At 41.5% G+C, this 16,319-nt stretch overlaps 1 protein-coding gene across 1 annotated transcript in view; it reads left to right on the plus strand.

Moving 5' to 3' along the window:
* SAMHD1 (SAM and HD domain containing deoxynucleoside triphosphate triphosphohydrolase 1) overlaps positions 1-16,319 on the plus strand; it is a gene marked incomplete at both ends in the record, with an annotated part of 63,840 nt that overhangs the window by 26,797 nt on the left and 20,724 nt on the right. Inside the window, 5 exons of the mRNA XM_080716518.1 lie at positions 4,798-4,953; positions 7,717-7,817; positions 9,530-9,638; positions 12,586-12,677; positions 14,060-14,175. Of these exons, the coding sequence (XP_080572644.1) occupies positions 4,798-4,953; positions 7,717-7,817; positions 9,530-9,638; positions 12,586-12,677; positions 14,060-14,175 (574 nt within the window). The remainder of the gene's footprint in view (positions 1-4,797; positions 4,954-7,716; positions 7,818-9,529; positions 9,639-12,585; positions 12,678-14,059; positions 14,176-16,319) is intronic.

Genomic DNA, 16,319 nt, shown 5'->3' on the forward strand with positions numbered 1-16,319 from the left:
TCTAATGTTTTTCTCATCTAAGAACATCTGCTTCTTTTGGTCACTATCCAGTAGGATCAGGAAGTTAGTTGTCCAGAGTTTATCATTGTTATTTGTAGCAGAGTTGATTAATAGCATCTACCCAGCCACTATCAAGTCTTTTTTAGAGGTAGAATGCCCCAGGGTTCAACAGCCAGTATGTCACACAAACACACACACAAAGAATATAACCTCAACACAGTTATCAAAATCAGTAAATTAGTATCAATGTAGTACTGTTATCCAATTTACAGATTTACTTTCAGATTTCACCACTTGTTTGTATAGAAAAGGGGAAGGCAGCCGGGCGTGGTGGCGCATGCTTGCAACCCCAGCATTTGGGAGGCTGAGACCAGAGGATCGTGGTTCGCGGACAGCCTCAGCTACTTAGTGAAGCCCTCTGCAACTCAGTGAGACCCGGTTTCAAAATAAAGAATAAAAAATAGGGCAGGGGCTGTAGCTCAGAGGTCGAATGCCCCTGGGTTCCATCCCCAAACCCGCAAAAAAAAAAAAAGAAAGAAAAAGAAAAAAAAGTGGGGGGGAGGGCTGGGCGTGGTGGTATGTGCCTGTCCCAGCACTTGGGAGGCAGGTTCAAGACCATTCTCAGCAACTTAGCAAACTTTCAGCAATCGAGCAGGCCCTGTTTCAAACACAAAAAATGGAAAGGGCCGGAGGTGTAACTCAGAGGTAGAACATGATGAGTTCAGGCTCCAGTACCAAAAACAAAGAAAGATTTTCTTCCTTGTTTAGGATCCAAAACCTCTTGCACTTAGTTACTGTTTCTCTTTGTTTTCTTCAGTCTTTATCTTCATAACCTCCTCACTTTAACAGCAGGTGAGCAATCTTGTGGAATGGCAGTTTGAGTTTCAAATGTGTCCATAGTTTGACTTTATATTTCTGTCAAATTGCCAGGTTTTTTTTTCCCCTTCTGGTACTGAGGATTGAACCCAAAGGGTTTCTACCACTTAGCTGTATCCCAGCCCTTTTTATTTTGAATCAGGGTCTCACTAAGTTGGCAAGACTAGCCTCAAGCTTCTGATCATCCTGTCTCAGCTTCTCAAGTACTGGGATTACAGTTGTGCACCACAGTTGCCTGCCTTATTATTATTATTATTATTATTATTAGGAATTATTATTCCTCTTCTTCCTCATTTTCCACCTCCTCATCCTTCTCTTCTTGGATTGAATCCAGGGGCTTTCTGTCTATAAGCTACACCCCAGTTCTGTGTGTGTGTGTGTGTGTGTGTGTGTGTATTACTGGAGATTGAACCCCAGGTGTGTGTGTGTGTAATACTGAAGATAGAGCCTCAGGGAATTCTACCTCCGAGCTATACACCCAACACTATTTTATTTTATTTATTTATTTATTTATTTATTTATTTATTTATTTATTTATTCATTTTGGTGGTACTGGGAATGGAACCCTTCTACCTCCAGACTACACTCCCAGACCTATTTTATATTTTTATTTGGAAACAGGGTCTCTTAAGCCAGTGAGGATGGCTTTGAACCTGCGCGATCCTCCTGTCTCCGCCTCCCAAGTGCTATTTTTGAAACAGGGTCTTATTAGGCTGATGAGAGTCTCATTGCTTGCTGAGGCTGTCTTTGAACCTGTGATTATCCTATCTCAGCCATCCATGTACTAGGATTTACAGGCCTGTGCCACCATGCCCTACTGACATTTTATTTTGAAAGAGGATCTTGCTAAGTTTCTAAGGATCCCGCTGAGTTGCTGAGGCTGGCCTGGAACCTGACATCCTCCTGTCTCCGCCTCCTAATTACTGGGATCACCGGTGTGGGCCACTTGCCCAGCTTCATGATGTGCCCTTAATGTACCACATGAGGAGGCACGTAAAGTCTATATGGGAGCCAGGTGGTGACATGTGCCTGGGAGGATGAGACGGGAGAATCTCAGGTTCAAGATGAGCCTCAGTAACCAAGACCCTGTCTCAATATATATTTCATTTTTTAAAAAGGAGGCTGAGCGTGTAGTTGGGAGATAGAATGCCCTTGGGTTCAATTTTGAGTATGAAAAGAAAATCTGTTTGAGCCATTATTGGTAATAATAACTTTTATCACTTGATTAAGGTAGTTCTGGCCAAATTTCTCTACTGTAAAGTACAAATTTTCTTCTTTGTAATTAATAATAGTTATGGGACCATTTAAGTTTGACTTTCATCCTTTCTTTTCTGTTTTTTCTTTTGTTGTTGTTGTTGTTCTATGTTGTACTAGGGATTGAACCCCCAGGGATGTTCCAGCTCTAAGCTACACATACACAGCCTTGGCTTTTTTTTTTTTTTTTTTTTGGCGGGTCTGGGAATAGAACCCAGGGGCATTTGACCTCCAAGCTACATCCCCTGCCCTATTTTTTATTCTTTATTTTGAAACTGGGTCTCACTAAGTTGCAGAGGGCCTCACTAAGTAGCTAAGGCTGTCTGCGAACCGCAGTCCTCTGGTCTTAGCCTCCTAAATGCTGGGATTACAAGCGTGCTCCACCACGGCTGGCTGGCTTTCATCTTAAGCCGTTTGTGGTACTAGGGGATTGAACTCAAGGGCATTCTACCTCTGAGTTACACTCCCAACCCTGTTTTATTCTGTGTGTGTGTGTGTGTGTGTGTGTGTGTGTGTGTGTGTGTGTGTTACTGGGGATGGAACCCAGGGGCCTTCTATCTCCAGGCTGCACTCCCAGACCTATTTTATATTTTATTTGGAAGCAGGGTCTCTTCAAACCTGTGCGATCCTCCTGTCTCAGCCTCCTAATCGTGGGGATTATAACCGTGCATCACCACACCCGGCTCTGTTTTATTCTTTATTTTGAAACAGGGTCTCACTAAATTGTGGAGGGCCTCACAAGTTGCTGAGGCTGACCGTGATCCTGTGATCCTCCTGTCTCAGCCTCCCAAGTACTAGGATTACAAGTGTGTGCCACCACACCAAACTTAAGCCAGTTTGATAAGACCTGGGGTAGGGCATATATGGATGGGGTTTGTTTGTTTTGTGGCACTGATGGTGGAACCCAGAGACATTCTACCTCCAAGCTATACCCCCAGTCCGATTTTTTATTCTTTATTTTGAAACAGTCTCATTGAGTTACAAAGGGCCTCACTAAATAGCTGAGGCTTCCCACGAACTGGGATCCTCCTGTCTCATCCTCCCAAATGCTGAGATTACAAATGTGCACCACCAAGCCTGGCTTTTACAATGCTTGTTAATGAGTCAGCCGACCCAGGTCTCAGTTCATGAGCTCTGAGGCAGATGGCTTTACTGGCAAGGTTGCCAGTGCCTCTTTTTCGCCACTAGATGGAACTGCTAACAGGGCTTTCACAGATTCTGATGCTGGTGAAAAAATAGGTACTACATTTTATAGTGGCAATTATAAAAAGAGGATCCTAAAGCCCCACATGGTGGTGCACTCTTGTAATCTCAGTGCTTGGGAGATTAAGACAGGAGGATTGCAGGTTTGAGGACAGCCTCAGCAAGTAGCAAGATTCTCACCAACCTAGCGAGACCCTATTTATAAAATAAAAATAGGGCTGAGGGGGTTAGGTGTGGTGGCGCTAGCTTGTAATCCCAACATTCAGGAGGCGGAGACTGGAAGATCACTGTTAGCAGACAGCCTCAGCTGCTTAGCGAGGCGCTTCACAACTCAGTGAGGCCCTGTTTCAAGAAAATAAAAAAGACTAAAAAATACGGTTGGGAGTGTAGCTTGGACACAGAATGCCCCTGGGTTTCATCCCCGGTATCACCAAAAAAAAAAAAAAAAAAAAAAAGGCTGAGGGTATAGCACAGAGGTAGGATGCCCCAGGGCTCAATCTCCAGTACCTCCAGAAAATAAAAAAAGGATTCTACTTGTATGACCTGATTGTATTTATTTATTTTTGGTGGTACTGAGGGTGGAACCCAGGGGCTTTTTACCTCCAGGCTATACTCCCAGACCTATTTTATATTTTATTGGAAACAGGGTCTCTCTAAGTTGCTGAGAGCCTCACTAAGTAGCTGAGGCTGGTTTCGAACCTGCGCGATCCTCCTGTCTCCGCCTCCCAAGCGTGGGGATTGCAAGTGTGCGCCACCACACCTGGCTCTGATAGTATTCTTTAAAACACCGCCATACATTATTATATCTCATAAAGTACATTCGGTACATTTGTGGAATAACGTTGTTTTTAAAATTTGTAGAGTGGTGTAAATATTGACAATTTGACCTGTTTTAAAGTTGTCTCCAAGACTATACTTGGAAGCTAGATAATTAGCATGCCGTAGAACCGCATCTCAGAATTGCCTGTAATTAAGTCATTTCTAGTCAGGCACAGTATTTGGGAGTCTGAGACCAGAATATTACAGGTTCACACCTGGCCTCAACTGGTGAGACCCTTAGCAATTTAGCATGACCCTGTTTCTTTTTCTTTTTCTTTTTTTTTTTTTCAAACTGGGGATTGAACCCAGGGGCATTCTACCTCTCAACTATACCCCCCCAGCCCTATTTTTTATTTTTTACCTTGAAATAGGATCCCATTAAGTTGCAGAGGGCCTCACTAAGTTGCTGAGGCTGGTCATGAACCTCCTGTCTCAGCCTCCCAAGAATTGGGATTATATAAGCATGTGCCACCAATCCTGGCAATACTCCCATTTTAAAATAAAAAGGGCTAAGGGTATAGTTTGGAGGGTGAATGCCCATGGGTTCGGTCCTTAGTATCAATAAATAAATAGAATAATTTGTATAATTTAGACCCCTACTGTGGTAGAGTCTGTAACAAGCCATGTTATCCTGACTGTTTCTAGCACGAACAGGGCTCAGTTCAGATGTTTGAGCATCTTGTCAATTCTAATGGCCTTCGAGCTGTCATGGAATACTATGGTCTCGTCCCTGAAGAAGATATTTGCTTTATCAAGGAACAAATTACAGGACCACTTGAAACACCAGTTAGAGATTCTTTGGTAAGTTTGATTTAACTTAATTTCAACTGACTGGCAGGATTCATGTAGTGTGTTCTTGGCTTCTTCAAGCCTATTTGGCTCTGAAGAATTTGGCAATTTTAAAGGGAGTAAATGATAAAATGTAAGTTACATATTTCTTTCCTCTAATGCAAAAAAAATGGGTTTATGGTTTTTGTTTTCACTTCTTGCTGCAGTTCTTTAGAAATTATACCCCCAAATATAAAGTATGTGTGTAAATCCTTTTTTATTTACTATATATGGTGTGCGTGTGTGTGTGTGTGTGTGTGTGTGTGTGTGTGTGTGTGTGTTTACTGGGGATTGAACCTAGGGGCATTCTACTTCCAAGCTACACCCCCAGCCTTATCTTATTACTTAATTTTGAAACAATCTCTTACTAAATTGCCCAGGCTGACCTCAAACTTGCAATTCTTCTGCCTCAGTCTCCCTAGTCACTGAGATTACAAACCTGGATACACACACACACACACACACACACACTCTTTTTAATTTAAAAAAAAAATCTGGAGCCAGGCATGATGGCTCATGCCTATAATCCTAATACTTGGAAAGCTGAGACAGGAGGATCACAGGTCCAAGGGCAGCCTCAGCAAGTATTGAGACGCTCATCAGCCTAGAAAGACCCTGTTTCAAAATAAAGATAAAAGTAAGGTCAGGGGTGTAGCTCAGAGGTAGAATGCCTTCGGTTCAATCCCCAGCACCACAAAAATAAATAAATAAATACATAAATAAAGTTGGGTGTGGTGGGGCACACCTGTAATCTAGTACTTAGAATGCTGAGACAGGAGTATTGCAGGTTCGGGGATAGTCTCAGCAATGTAATGATACTTGCAGTAACCTAGAGAGACCCTGTTTCAAAATAAAAAATAAAAAACAACTGGGGTGTAGTTTGAAGGTGGAATGCTCCTGAGTTAAATTCCCAGTAACACACATACATACACACACACAGAACTTGGAAAATAATTTTCCCTTGAGATTTTTAAGGCCTTTTTTTTTTTTTTTTTTTTGCCTCAAATTCATACACATCTACTTCTAAGATGTAAGATAAAAGTGGGCCAGGTATGGTGGTGCACGCTTGTAATCCCCGTGCTTGGGAGACGGAGGCAGGAGGATCGCACTGGTTTGGAGCCAGCCTTCCTGGCTTAGGAGACCCTGTTTCCAAATAAAAAAATATAAAATAGGTCTGGGAGTGTAGCCCAGAGGTAGAAGGGCTTCCAGGAACCCCAGTACCACCAAAAAAAAATAATAATAATAATAAAATAAAGATAAAAGTAGATTTTACGGCAAATATTCTAATTTTGTTTGTTTTGGTTTGGTTTGGGGCTATTGGGGATGAAACCGAGGGACATTTTACCTCTGAGCTACACCCCCAGCCCTATTTTTTATTCTTCATTTTGAAACAGGGTCTCACTGAGTTACAAAGGGCCTCACAGAGTAGCTGAGGCTGTTCACAAACCGTAATCCTCCTGTCTCAGCCTCCTGAATGCTGGGATTACCAGCGTGTGCCATCACGCCTGGCTTGCAAATATTATTTTTAAATAGAATACTTAAAATATTCTATTTAAAAAAATTGTAGCTCCTAGCCGGGTGTGGTGGTGCACGCTGGTAATCCCAGCATTTGGGAGGCTGAGACAGGAGGATTGCGGTTTGCAGACAGCCTCATAGAGGCTGTCTACCTCCGGGCTATACTCCCAGACCTATTTTATATTTTATTTGGAAACAGGTTCTCACTAAATTGCTGAGAACCTCACTGAGTGGCCGAAGCTGGCTTCGAACCTGCACGATCATCCTGTCTCAGCGTCCCAAGTGTGGAGATTGCAAGCGTGTGCCACCACGCCCAGCCGAAAGACAGTACTATTTTAATGCATACATTCAAGCATTATCATTTCCGGAACTTCCTTTCTAGGTCATAATTAGATGTCACAATATTTATTAAATCTTACAATAATAAATAGTTTTTTGTTATGTGGTATTGGAGATTAAACTCAGGGCACTCTACCATTGGGCTACACCCCCAGCCCTGTTTTAGTTTTTATTTTGCAGTGTCTTGCTGTGTTGCCTAAACTGGCCCTAACCCTTTGATCTTCTTGTCTGACTCCCAAGTAATGGATTATAAGCCTGCACCTCCATGCCCAGCCTTTAAAAAAGATTTACTTATTTATTGTTTTTGGTACTGGGATTGAACTCAGAAGCATTCTGCCTCTGAGCTACACTCCCTTTTGCTTTTTATTTTAAAACAGGGTCTCAATAAGTTGCTGAGGGCCTTGCTAAGTTGCTAAGGCTGTCCTCAAACCTGTGATCCTCCTATCTCAGCCTCCCAAGTACTGGGATTACAGACATACATCATCATGCCTTGCTTAAAAATCTCTTAAAGCAAGAAAATTGTTGGTGTGGGGATGTATACGATTATTAAAAATCCTTTTAATGGCGCTTAAAGGCTTACCACTTCACTTATTTGTGTGTATAGTGCTAGGTTTGGACCCGGGTCCTTGCACAGGGCTGCCATGTGTCCTTCCGCTGAGCTGAGTTCCCAGCCTGAAGGTTTACTATTAATAGGACACATGCCTTAGTTTAGCATTTCTTTTCCCTTTCTACTTGTGAAAACATTGCGTAGACTAAATAGTAAAATGTTCTAACATCTCTATTCCCAGTCAAATAGGTTTATAATTTACAAATTAATACAATTTTTGCTTATAAATAAATTTGGTGCCTATCCTAAAACTTTCAGTGGGTTTTGTCTTGCAGTGGCCATATAAAGGACGTCCTAAAGAGAAAAGCTTTCTTTATGACATAGTATCTAATAAAAGAAGTGGCATTGATGTGGATAAGTGGGATTATTTTGCCAGGTATGGACCGAAAACTTAAAAGTTTATATAAAGCTTTATATAACTTAGTACTTTTATTTGTGGTACTGGGAATTGAACCCATAGGCATTCTACTTCCAAGCTATACCCCAACCCTTTTATTTTGTTTCTTTTTTGGGGGTTTGGTTGTGTGTGTGTGTGTGTGTGTGTGTGTGTGTGTGTGTGTATGACTGAAAATTGAACCCAGGGGCATTCTACCTCTAAGCTACACTCTCAGCCCTTTATTTATTTATTTATTTATTTATTTATTTATTTGCAATACTGGAGATAGAACCTAGGGGCATTCGACCTCCAAGCTATACCCCCAGCCCTATTTTTTATTATTTTATTTTGAAACAGGGTCACTGAGTTGCAAAAGGTCTCACTAAGTAGCTGAGGCTGTCCACGAACCATGATCCTCCTGTCTCAGCCTCCTGAATGCTGAGATTACAAGCATGCACCACCACGCCCAGCTTTATTCTTTTTTTTTTTTTTTTTTTTTTTTGAAACCTCCCAGGTACTGGGATTGCAAGTGTGCACCACCACGCACAGCTCGGTTCATTTCATTTATTTACTTTGGTACTAGTGGTTGAACCCAGGAATATTCTGTCTTCAAAATACACCACCAGCTCTTTTTGTGTTATTTTTTATTTTGAAAAAGTTTCACTAAGTTGCTATGGCTGGCCTCAAACCTGTTATCTTCCTGCCCCAGGCTCCCAAGTATTGGGATTGCAGGTATGCACTATTGTACCTGGCTTAGTATTAAAACAGTTTTCCATGCTTGTAATCCCAGTACTTGGAAGGCTAAGACAGGAGGATTGCAGATTTGAGGCCATCCTAAGCTATTTAGTGAGGCCCTCCCCAACTTAGTGAGACCCTGTTTCAAAATAAAGAATAGCTGGACATAGTGGTACATGCTTGTAATTTCAGCATTGAGGAGGCTGAGACCAGAGGATTGCGGTTCATAGCCTCAGCTACTCAGCGAGGCCCTTCACAATTCAGTGCAACCCTGCTTCAAAAATAAAAAGAATAGTCGGGTGTGGTGGCGTATGCATGTAATCCCAGCATTCGGGAGACGGAGACCAGAGGATTGCGGTTCATGGACAGCCTTAGCTACTTAGTGAGGCCCTTGCAACTCAGTGAGACCCTGTTTCAAAATAAAGAAGAATGAAAAAAAACAAAATAGGGCAGGGGGTGTAGCTCAGAGGTCGAATGCCCCTGGGTTCCATCCCCAGACGCTAAATAAATAAATAAATAAATAAATAGACTAAAAACCAGGGCTGGGGGTGTAGCTCGGAGGTACAATGCCCCTGGGTTCCATCCCCAGTACTGGGGGGAAAAAAAAGAATAAAAAATAGGGCTGGGGCCAGGCATGGTGGCGCATGCTTGTAATCCCAGCATTCAGGAAGCTGAGACCTGAGGATCACAGTTCGCGGCCAGCCTCAGCTACTTAGTGAGGCCCTCCGCAACTCAGTGAGACCCGGTTTCAAAATAAAGAATAAAAAATAGGGCAGAGGGTGTGGCTCGGAGGTCAAATGCCCTGGGTTCCATCCCCAGACCCACAAAAAAAAAAAAAGGGCTGGGGATGTAGCTCGAAAGTAGAATGCCCCCCCCATTCTGCTAAATTAATTAATTGCTTAATTAATTAATTAATTTTAAAAAAACACAGTTTCCCAGTGTAAAGATTTTATCTGTTTGCTTTGAAATTGTTCTAGAGACTGCCATCATCTTGGAATCCAAAATAATTTTGACCACAAGCGCTTTATTAAGTTTGCACGCGTATGTGAAGCGGATGATAGGAAGCAAATTTGTACTAGAGAAAAGGTAAGCTGTGCCAGAGGAAACAAGAAGGGTGTGCTTCCTCATCTGAAATCTGCAGGTAACCATTCTGCAATTTAGAAAGTTGGTGAATTGTTAATATCTTTAGTAAATGCTTAGCATTTGTAAGTAAGTTAAGGCTCTTTTTTTTAATTTTTTATTGGTGCACTGTATTCATACATCATAGTGGGATACAAAAAAACTTTTGTAGACATACATGCACACATCACCCAGTCAGCCCCCACCCGATCCCCACTCCATTCCCTCCCCATTCCTCCTTCCCATGCTTGGCTTAGTGGTTGACATCTAGTATTATAGCAATTTATCCAAAATTAAAAATGATAATCTCTCATAACAGTTTCATTTGTCTGATACCAAGCTTTTGATAACTTAAAGGTAACATTTCAATATTTCTTTTTGCTTTCTTTCTTACCAGAGAATAATTTTTTTCTTTTTTTTTTTAGGTGAAACTATCATATATTTATATATTTATTTTTCAGAAAAAAATCTATCCTAATATGGAATATGGACTCTAGATACCCAAAACAATCTCGAAGAACAAAGCTAGAAGATATATATTTTCTAATTTCAAACCATATAAAGCTACAATAATTGAAACAGTGTAGTACTGTTATAAAGGCAGATATATAAACCATTGGAGTTAAATAAAAGCCTAGAGATACATTCTTCCATATATTGTCAAGTTATTTTTGACAAGGTTTCCACGAACATTTGGTGGAGGAAATAATAATCTTTTAACTAAATATTGTTGAAAAATAATAATTACATGAAAAAGAATAAAATTGGACCCTTACCTAACACCATATACAAATATTAACTCAAAATAGGTAAAAGACCAAAATATAAATCTTAAGACTATAAACTTTTAGAAGAAAATCTGGGTCATAAAACCTCACAACACTGAAATTGGCAGTGATTTCTTGGATATAATTTCAATGGCACAGGCAACAGAAGGGTATACAAACTCCCTAAAAAAATAAAATATTGTATATGCAAAGACAGTGTAAACAGAGTTAAAAGTTACTGATAGAATGGGATAAAATATTTCCAAATGCTATATCTGAAGGTATATTAATATTCCAACTAGAAATCCTAAAAATTAACAACAATAAAAGCAAACAATACCATTTAGAGATAGGTAAAAGACTAACATAAATAATGAATCTCCACAGATAATTAATCTTAGTTGTCTGTTGAATGGAAAATCTTGTTTCTCTGGTTCTGGTGTGTGTTACCTATTTCTTCTTTGTAGTTAATCTCTTTGAGTATTTTCTCTAGCGCTGGCTTTGAAGACATAAATTCCTTCAGTTTCTGTTTGTCAAGGAAGCTTCTTATTTCTCCATCTAATTTGATAGAAAGTTTTGCTGGGTAGGAAATTTTTGGCTGGAAGTTGTTTTCTTTCAGAGTTTGGAATATGTTACTCCAAGCCCTTCTGGCTCTCATGACTTGGTTTGGGAAGTCTGGAGTGATTCTAATTGGTTTGCCTCTGAATGTCACTTGGCCCTTTGTTTTTGTTGCCTTTAAGATTCTCTGCTTGGCTTCCACATTGGTCATTTTGACAATTATGTGGCGTGGGGATCCTCTTCTCCGATCCTGTCCAAAGGGAGTTCTATAAGTTTCCTGGACCTGTGTATCAACCTCTTGCTCTATGTTTGGAAAATTTTCTGCTATTACTTCCTTGAAGAGATTGTTGATCCCTTTGGTTTCACCTTCTTTTCCCTTCTCTATTCCAATTATTCTTAGGTTAGCTCTCTTAAAATGGGCCCATATTTCTTCAATGTCAGATTCCTGCTGTCGGATATTTTTTTCTAGATTAGAAACTATGCGTTCATTTTTGGATAAGGCTCTTTTCACTTCTACTACACTCCGTTTTTGTGTGTGTGTGTGTGTTTGTGTGTGTGAGTGTGTGTGTGTGTGTGTGGTGCTTAGGATTGAACTCAGGGCTTCACACATGTTAGGCAAGTGCTCTACCACTAACACTAAGCCATGTTCTCAGCCCTTCTTTTTTTTTTTTAACTGGGGATGGAACCCAGGGACATTCTACCTCTGAGCTACACCCCCAATCATATTTTTGATTCTTTATTTTGAAACAGGGTCTCACTGAGTTGCAGAGGGTAGTTGAGGCTGGCTGCAGACCACAATCCTCCTGTCTCAGCCTCCCAAATGCTGGGATTAGAAGTGTGCACCACCATGCCCAGCGCCAGCCCTATATTTTACTTTTTATTTTTTATTTTTTTGGTGGCACTGGGGGTGAAACCCAGAGGCTTTCTACTTCCGGGCTATACTCCCAGACCTATTTTATATTTTATTAGAAACAGGGTCTCACTAAGTTGCTGAGAGCCTCACTAAGTAGCTGAGGCTGGCTTCGAACCTATGCGATCCTCCTGTCTCAGCCTCCCAAGCGCGGGGATTACAAGCGTGCATCACCACGCCTGGCTTATTCTTTATTTTGAAATAGTCTCACTGAGTTGCAAAGGACCTCAGTAAGTAGTAAGTAGCTGAGGTTGGCTACAACTGCGCTCCTCCTGTCTCAGCCTTCCGAATGCTGGGATTACAAGCATGAGCCACCACATCTGGCTTTTTCTTTTCTCTTCTCTTTCTTTCTTTCTTTCTTTCTTTTTTTTTTTTTTTTTTTTTTTTTTTTTGTGGTCCTGGGGATGGGACCCAGAGGCCTCTACCTCCGGGCTACACTCCTGACCTATTTTATATTTTATTTGGAAACAGGGTCTCACTAAGTTGCTGAGAGCCTCACTAAGTAAGTAGCTGAGGCTGGCTTCGAACCCACGCGATCCTCCTGTCTCAGCCTCCCAAGTGCTGGGATTACAAGCGTGCGTCACTACGCCTTGCTCTTTTCCTGTTTTTTATACTTGTCTACTTACAAGATCAATACTGTCTAATTCTACATTAATATTTATTTCATGTTTTTCTTCAGGAGGTTGAAAATCTGTATGATATGTTCCACACACGCAACCGTTTGCATCGCATGGCTTATCAACACAAAGTTGGCAATGTCATTGATACAATGTAAGAAATTTGATATTTATTTTCCTGTACAGTTTTCCATGGTACTTTGCTGGATATTTGACTCAAATTAAGATTTCTAGGCAAATTTCCATCAATTTTAAGTGAGTAAATCTAAAGTGGGTTTTTTGTTTTGTTTTAGTCTTTTTGTAGAACTGGAATTGAATCCAGTGGCATTATACTTCTGAGCTACACCCTAAGCCCAGTTTTTTTGTGTATTTTGTAACATGATCTCACTAAATTGCTGAGGCTGGCCATGAGCCTGTCCTCGTCCTGCCTCAGCCTCCCAGGTACTGGAATTACAGGTGTGCATCACCACGCCTGGCTCTGAAGTGCATGGTTTTCTCTCTTCCTCTTTTTTCTCTCACCCTTCCTCCCTCCCTTCTTTCTTGTGTGTGGTATTATGGGTTGGACCTCAAGGCCTTCTACCTCAGAGCTATAACTCCTGGCCATTTATTCGTTTATCTCTCTGTCTGTTTATTAATTCATTTTATGTTTTTGTTTTGTAGTATTGGAGATTGAAATCAGGGGCATTCCACCGCCAAGCTTTAGCCCCAGCCCTTTTTTATTTAGTTTTTTATTTTTGAACAGTGCCTCAATAGTTTGCTGGAGGCTGATTTTGAGCCTGCAATTTTATCTCAGCCTCCATAAACACTGTGATTTTAGGCATGTGCCACCACACCACATGGTTTTGAAGTGGTTTTCTTTAACAAACTGAATCTAGCATAAAGTAAATTTAGTTGGAAGAAAAGGAGGAAAATGGCTAAGGGGACTAGGGTAGAGGTAAGGATAGCTGGCTAAGGCTGGACGTGCAGAGGCGGTGCGCATGGCTTGGGACCCTGGCACAGGTAGTTGCACTAGTTATGAAAATAATGGGAATTGGGACATGAATAGCTGACGTTTGGAGATTAATAGCAAACATTAAAGCCCAGCGTGGTGGCGCACGCTTGTAATCCCAGTACTAGGGAGGCTGAGACAAGAGGATCGCGCAGCTTCAAAGCCAGCCTCTTCTACTTAGTGAGACTATTTGCAAATAAAATATAAAATAGGTCTGGGAGATTAAGTTCAAGAATAAAAATTAATGTCTGTCAGCCAGGCGTACTGATGTATGCCTGTAATCCTAGTATTTGGGAGACTGAGACAGGAGGATTACAGATTCAAGGCCAGCCTCAGTAACTTAAAGCCCTCTGCAACATAGTGAGAACCTGTTTCTAAATAAAGAATAAAAAATCAGGCTGGGAGTATAGCTCAGAGGTAGGATACCCCTGGGTTCAATCCCTAGTACCACAAAAAAAGAAAAATAATTCAAGTAGAGAGATGTCCTTCAGTAAAGCATAAAGCAAGTGTTTAAAATTTTCTAACTATATCTTTACCAAATACTTTAGGATCACAGATGCTTTCCTCAAAGCAGACCCCTACATAGAGATTACAGGTGCTGAAGGGAAAAAGTATCACATTTCTACAGCAATTGATGACATGGAAGCCTTCACTAAATTGACAGGTAAGAACTAGAAGGCAACAGAGAAACATGGTTCATCACACACACAGTATAAGCTGTCCCTGGGTTGCAAACAGGGTTTTTTCAAAATGTTTAAATAAGCCGTGCCTGGTGGCACACGCTTGTAATCCCAGTACTTGGGAGGTTGAGACAGGAGGATTGCAGGTTTGAGAACAGCCTCAGCTAACTGGTGAGACCTTCCACAACTTTGTGAAACCCCGTTTCAAAATAAAGAATAAAAATCAGGGTTGAGGTTATAGCTCAGAGGTAGAATGTCCCTGGGTTCCATCCCCAGTACCTTAAAAATAAAAAGTAAAATAGGGCAATAGGGCTAGGTGTATACCTCAGGGGTAGAATATTCCTATTTTCAATTCCCAGTACCAAAAGAAAAAGAAACAGGGTCTCTCACTAAATTGATTAAGCTGGCTTCTAACTTTTGATCTTCCTATCTCAGCTTCCTAAGTACTGGCATTACAGGTGTACACCACCAATCCTGGCTTTGAATGACTAGGTGCTTTTTTTGGTGTCTAGTAGTAGGGATTGAACCCAGGGCCTTTCTTCCTCTGAGCTACAATCCAGCCCTATTTTATTTTGAAAAAAGTTCTCACTAAGTTGCGGGGGGACCTAAGTTTCTGAGGCTGGCTTTGAACCTGCAATCCTCCTGTCACAGGCTTGCAATTTCTGGGATTACAAGCATGGGCCACCATGCCTGGCTGATAGGTACATTTGAATTTGAGTTGGGCGTGATGGCACACGCGTGTAATCCCAGTACTTGGGAGGCTGAGATCGGAGATCACAGGTTCACAACCAGCCTCAGAAATTTTAATGTGAGGTCCTCTGCAGCTTAGTGAGACCCTGTTTCAAAATAAAAAATAAAAAGTAGGGCTGGGTGTGTAGCTCGAAGGTACAATGCCCCTGGGTTTAAACCCCAGTAACCCCCAACCAAAAAAAGGCCATATATACTTAACATATGGTTCTTTTTGATGCTTAAGTGAGACATAGTGCCTCACCATAGTGAAAAGGAAGGAGGAGAGGTGAAGGTGGGGCGACTGTGCCCTTAAACTAGGAAAGGATAGATTGAGAAATAAAGACCAAAAGAGGAAAAGCAGTGGAACAAAAGTATACACCAGTCAGTGTTCTTAGCAAATCATAAAACTGACTCAGTTTAACTAAAAATAGTTAGAAAACAATCACACGGAATCAGTGGGAGGCTAAACACTCTGAAAATGGGTAGAAACTACAGAAGCCAAGTGGCCTCAGACACAGCCAGTCCCTCCGCAGCAGGCTCCTCCACACACTGTCCACGGTCCTGCTGCTCCTTTGTGGCCCTTTGCAGCACGCCATCAGAAAGAAACCTGAGCCAGATCCTTCCAAACTGTCTATTTTTTCTTTTATGGTACTGAGGATGGAACCCAGAGGCATTCTACCTCCAAACTATACTCCCTCCAAACTATACTCACTAAATTGTGGAGGACCTCACTAAGTTGCTGAGGCTATCTGCAAACCATGATCCTTCTGTTCAGCCTCCCAAGTACTGGGATTACAGTGTGCGCCACCATGCCCAGCCCCCAGCCCTATTTTTAACTCTTTATTTTGAAACAGGGTCTCACTGAGTTGCAGAGGGCCTCAGTGAGTAGCTGAGGCTTGCCGAGAAAACTGTGATCCTTTTTTCTCAGCTTCTCAAGTACTGGGATTACAAGCTTGCACTACCATGCTCACTCCTGTGTTTGAAAAAAACACTATTAAAAATTTCTAGCCGGGCGTCAGGCTCACACTTGTAATCCCAGCATTTGGGAGGCTGTAACAGGAGGATCATGGTTCGAAGACAGCCTCAGCTACTACTTAGTGAGGCCCTTTGCAACTCAAGTGAAACCCTGTTTCAAAGAATAAAAAATAGGTCTGGGAAGCCGGGCATGGTGGCGCACACTTGTAATCCCACCATTCTGGAGGCTGAGACTGGAGGATCACAGTTGGTGGACAGCCTCAGTTACTTAGTGAGGCCCTCTGCAACATACTGTGACTCTGTTTCAAAATAAAGAATTAAACATATTCTGGGGGTATAGCTCAAAAGTAGAATGCTCCTGGGTTTCATCCTCAGTACTCCCAAAAAATAGGGCTAGGGGTGTAGCTTGGAGGTAGAATGCCAC

This window comes from Muscardinus avellanarius (assembly GCF_963383645.1).
Source record: "Muscardinus avellanarius genome assembly, chromosome: 19".
Classification (NCBI taxonomy): Eukaryota; Metazoa; Chordata; class Mammalia; order Rodentia; family Gliridae; genus Muscardinus; species Muscardinus avellanarius.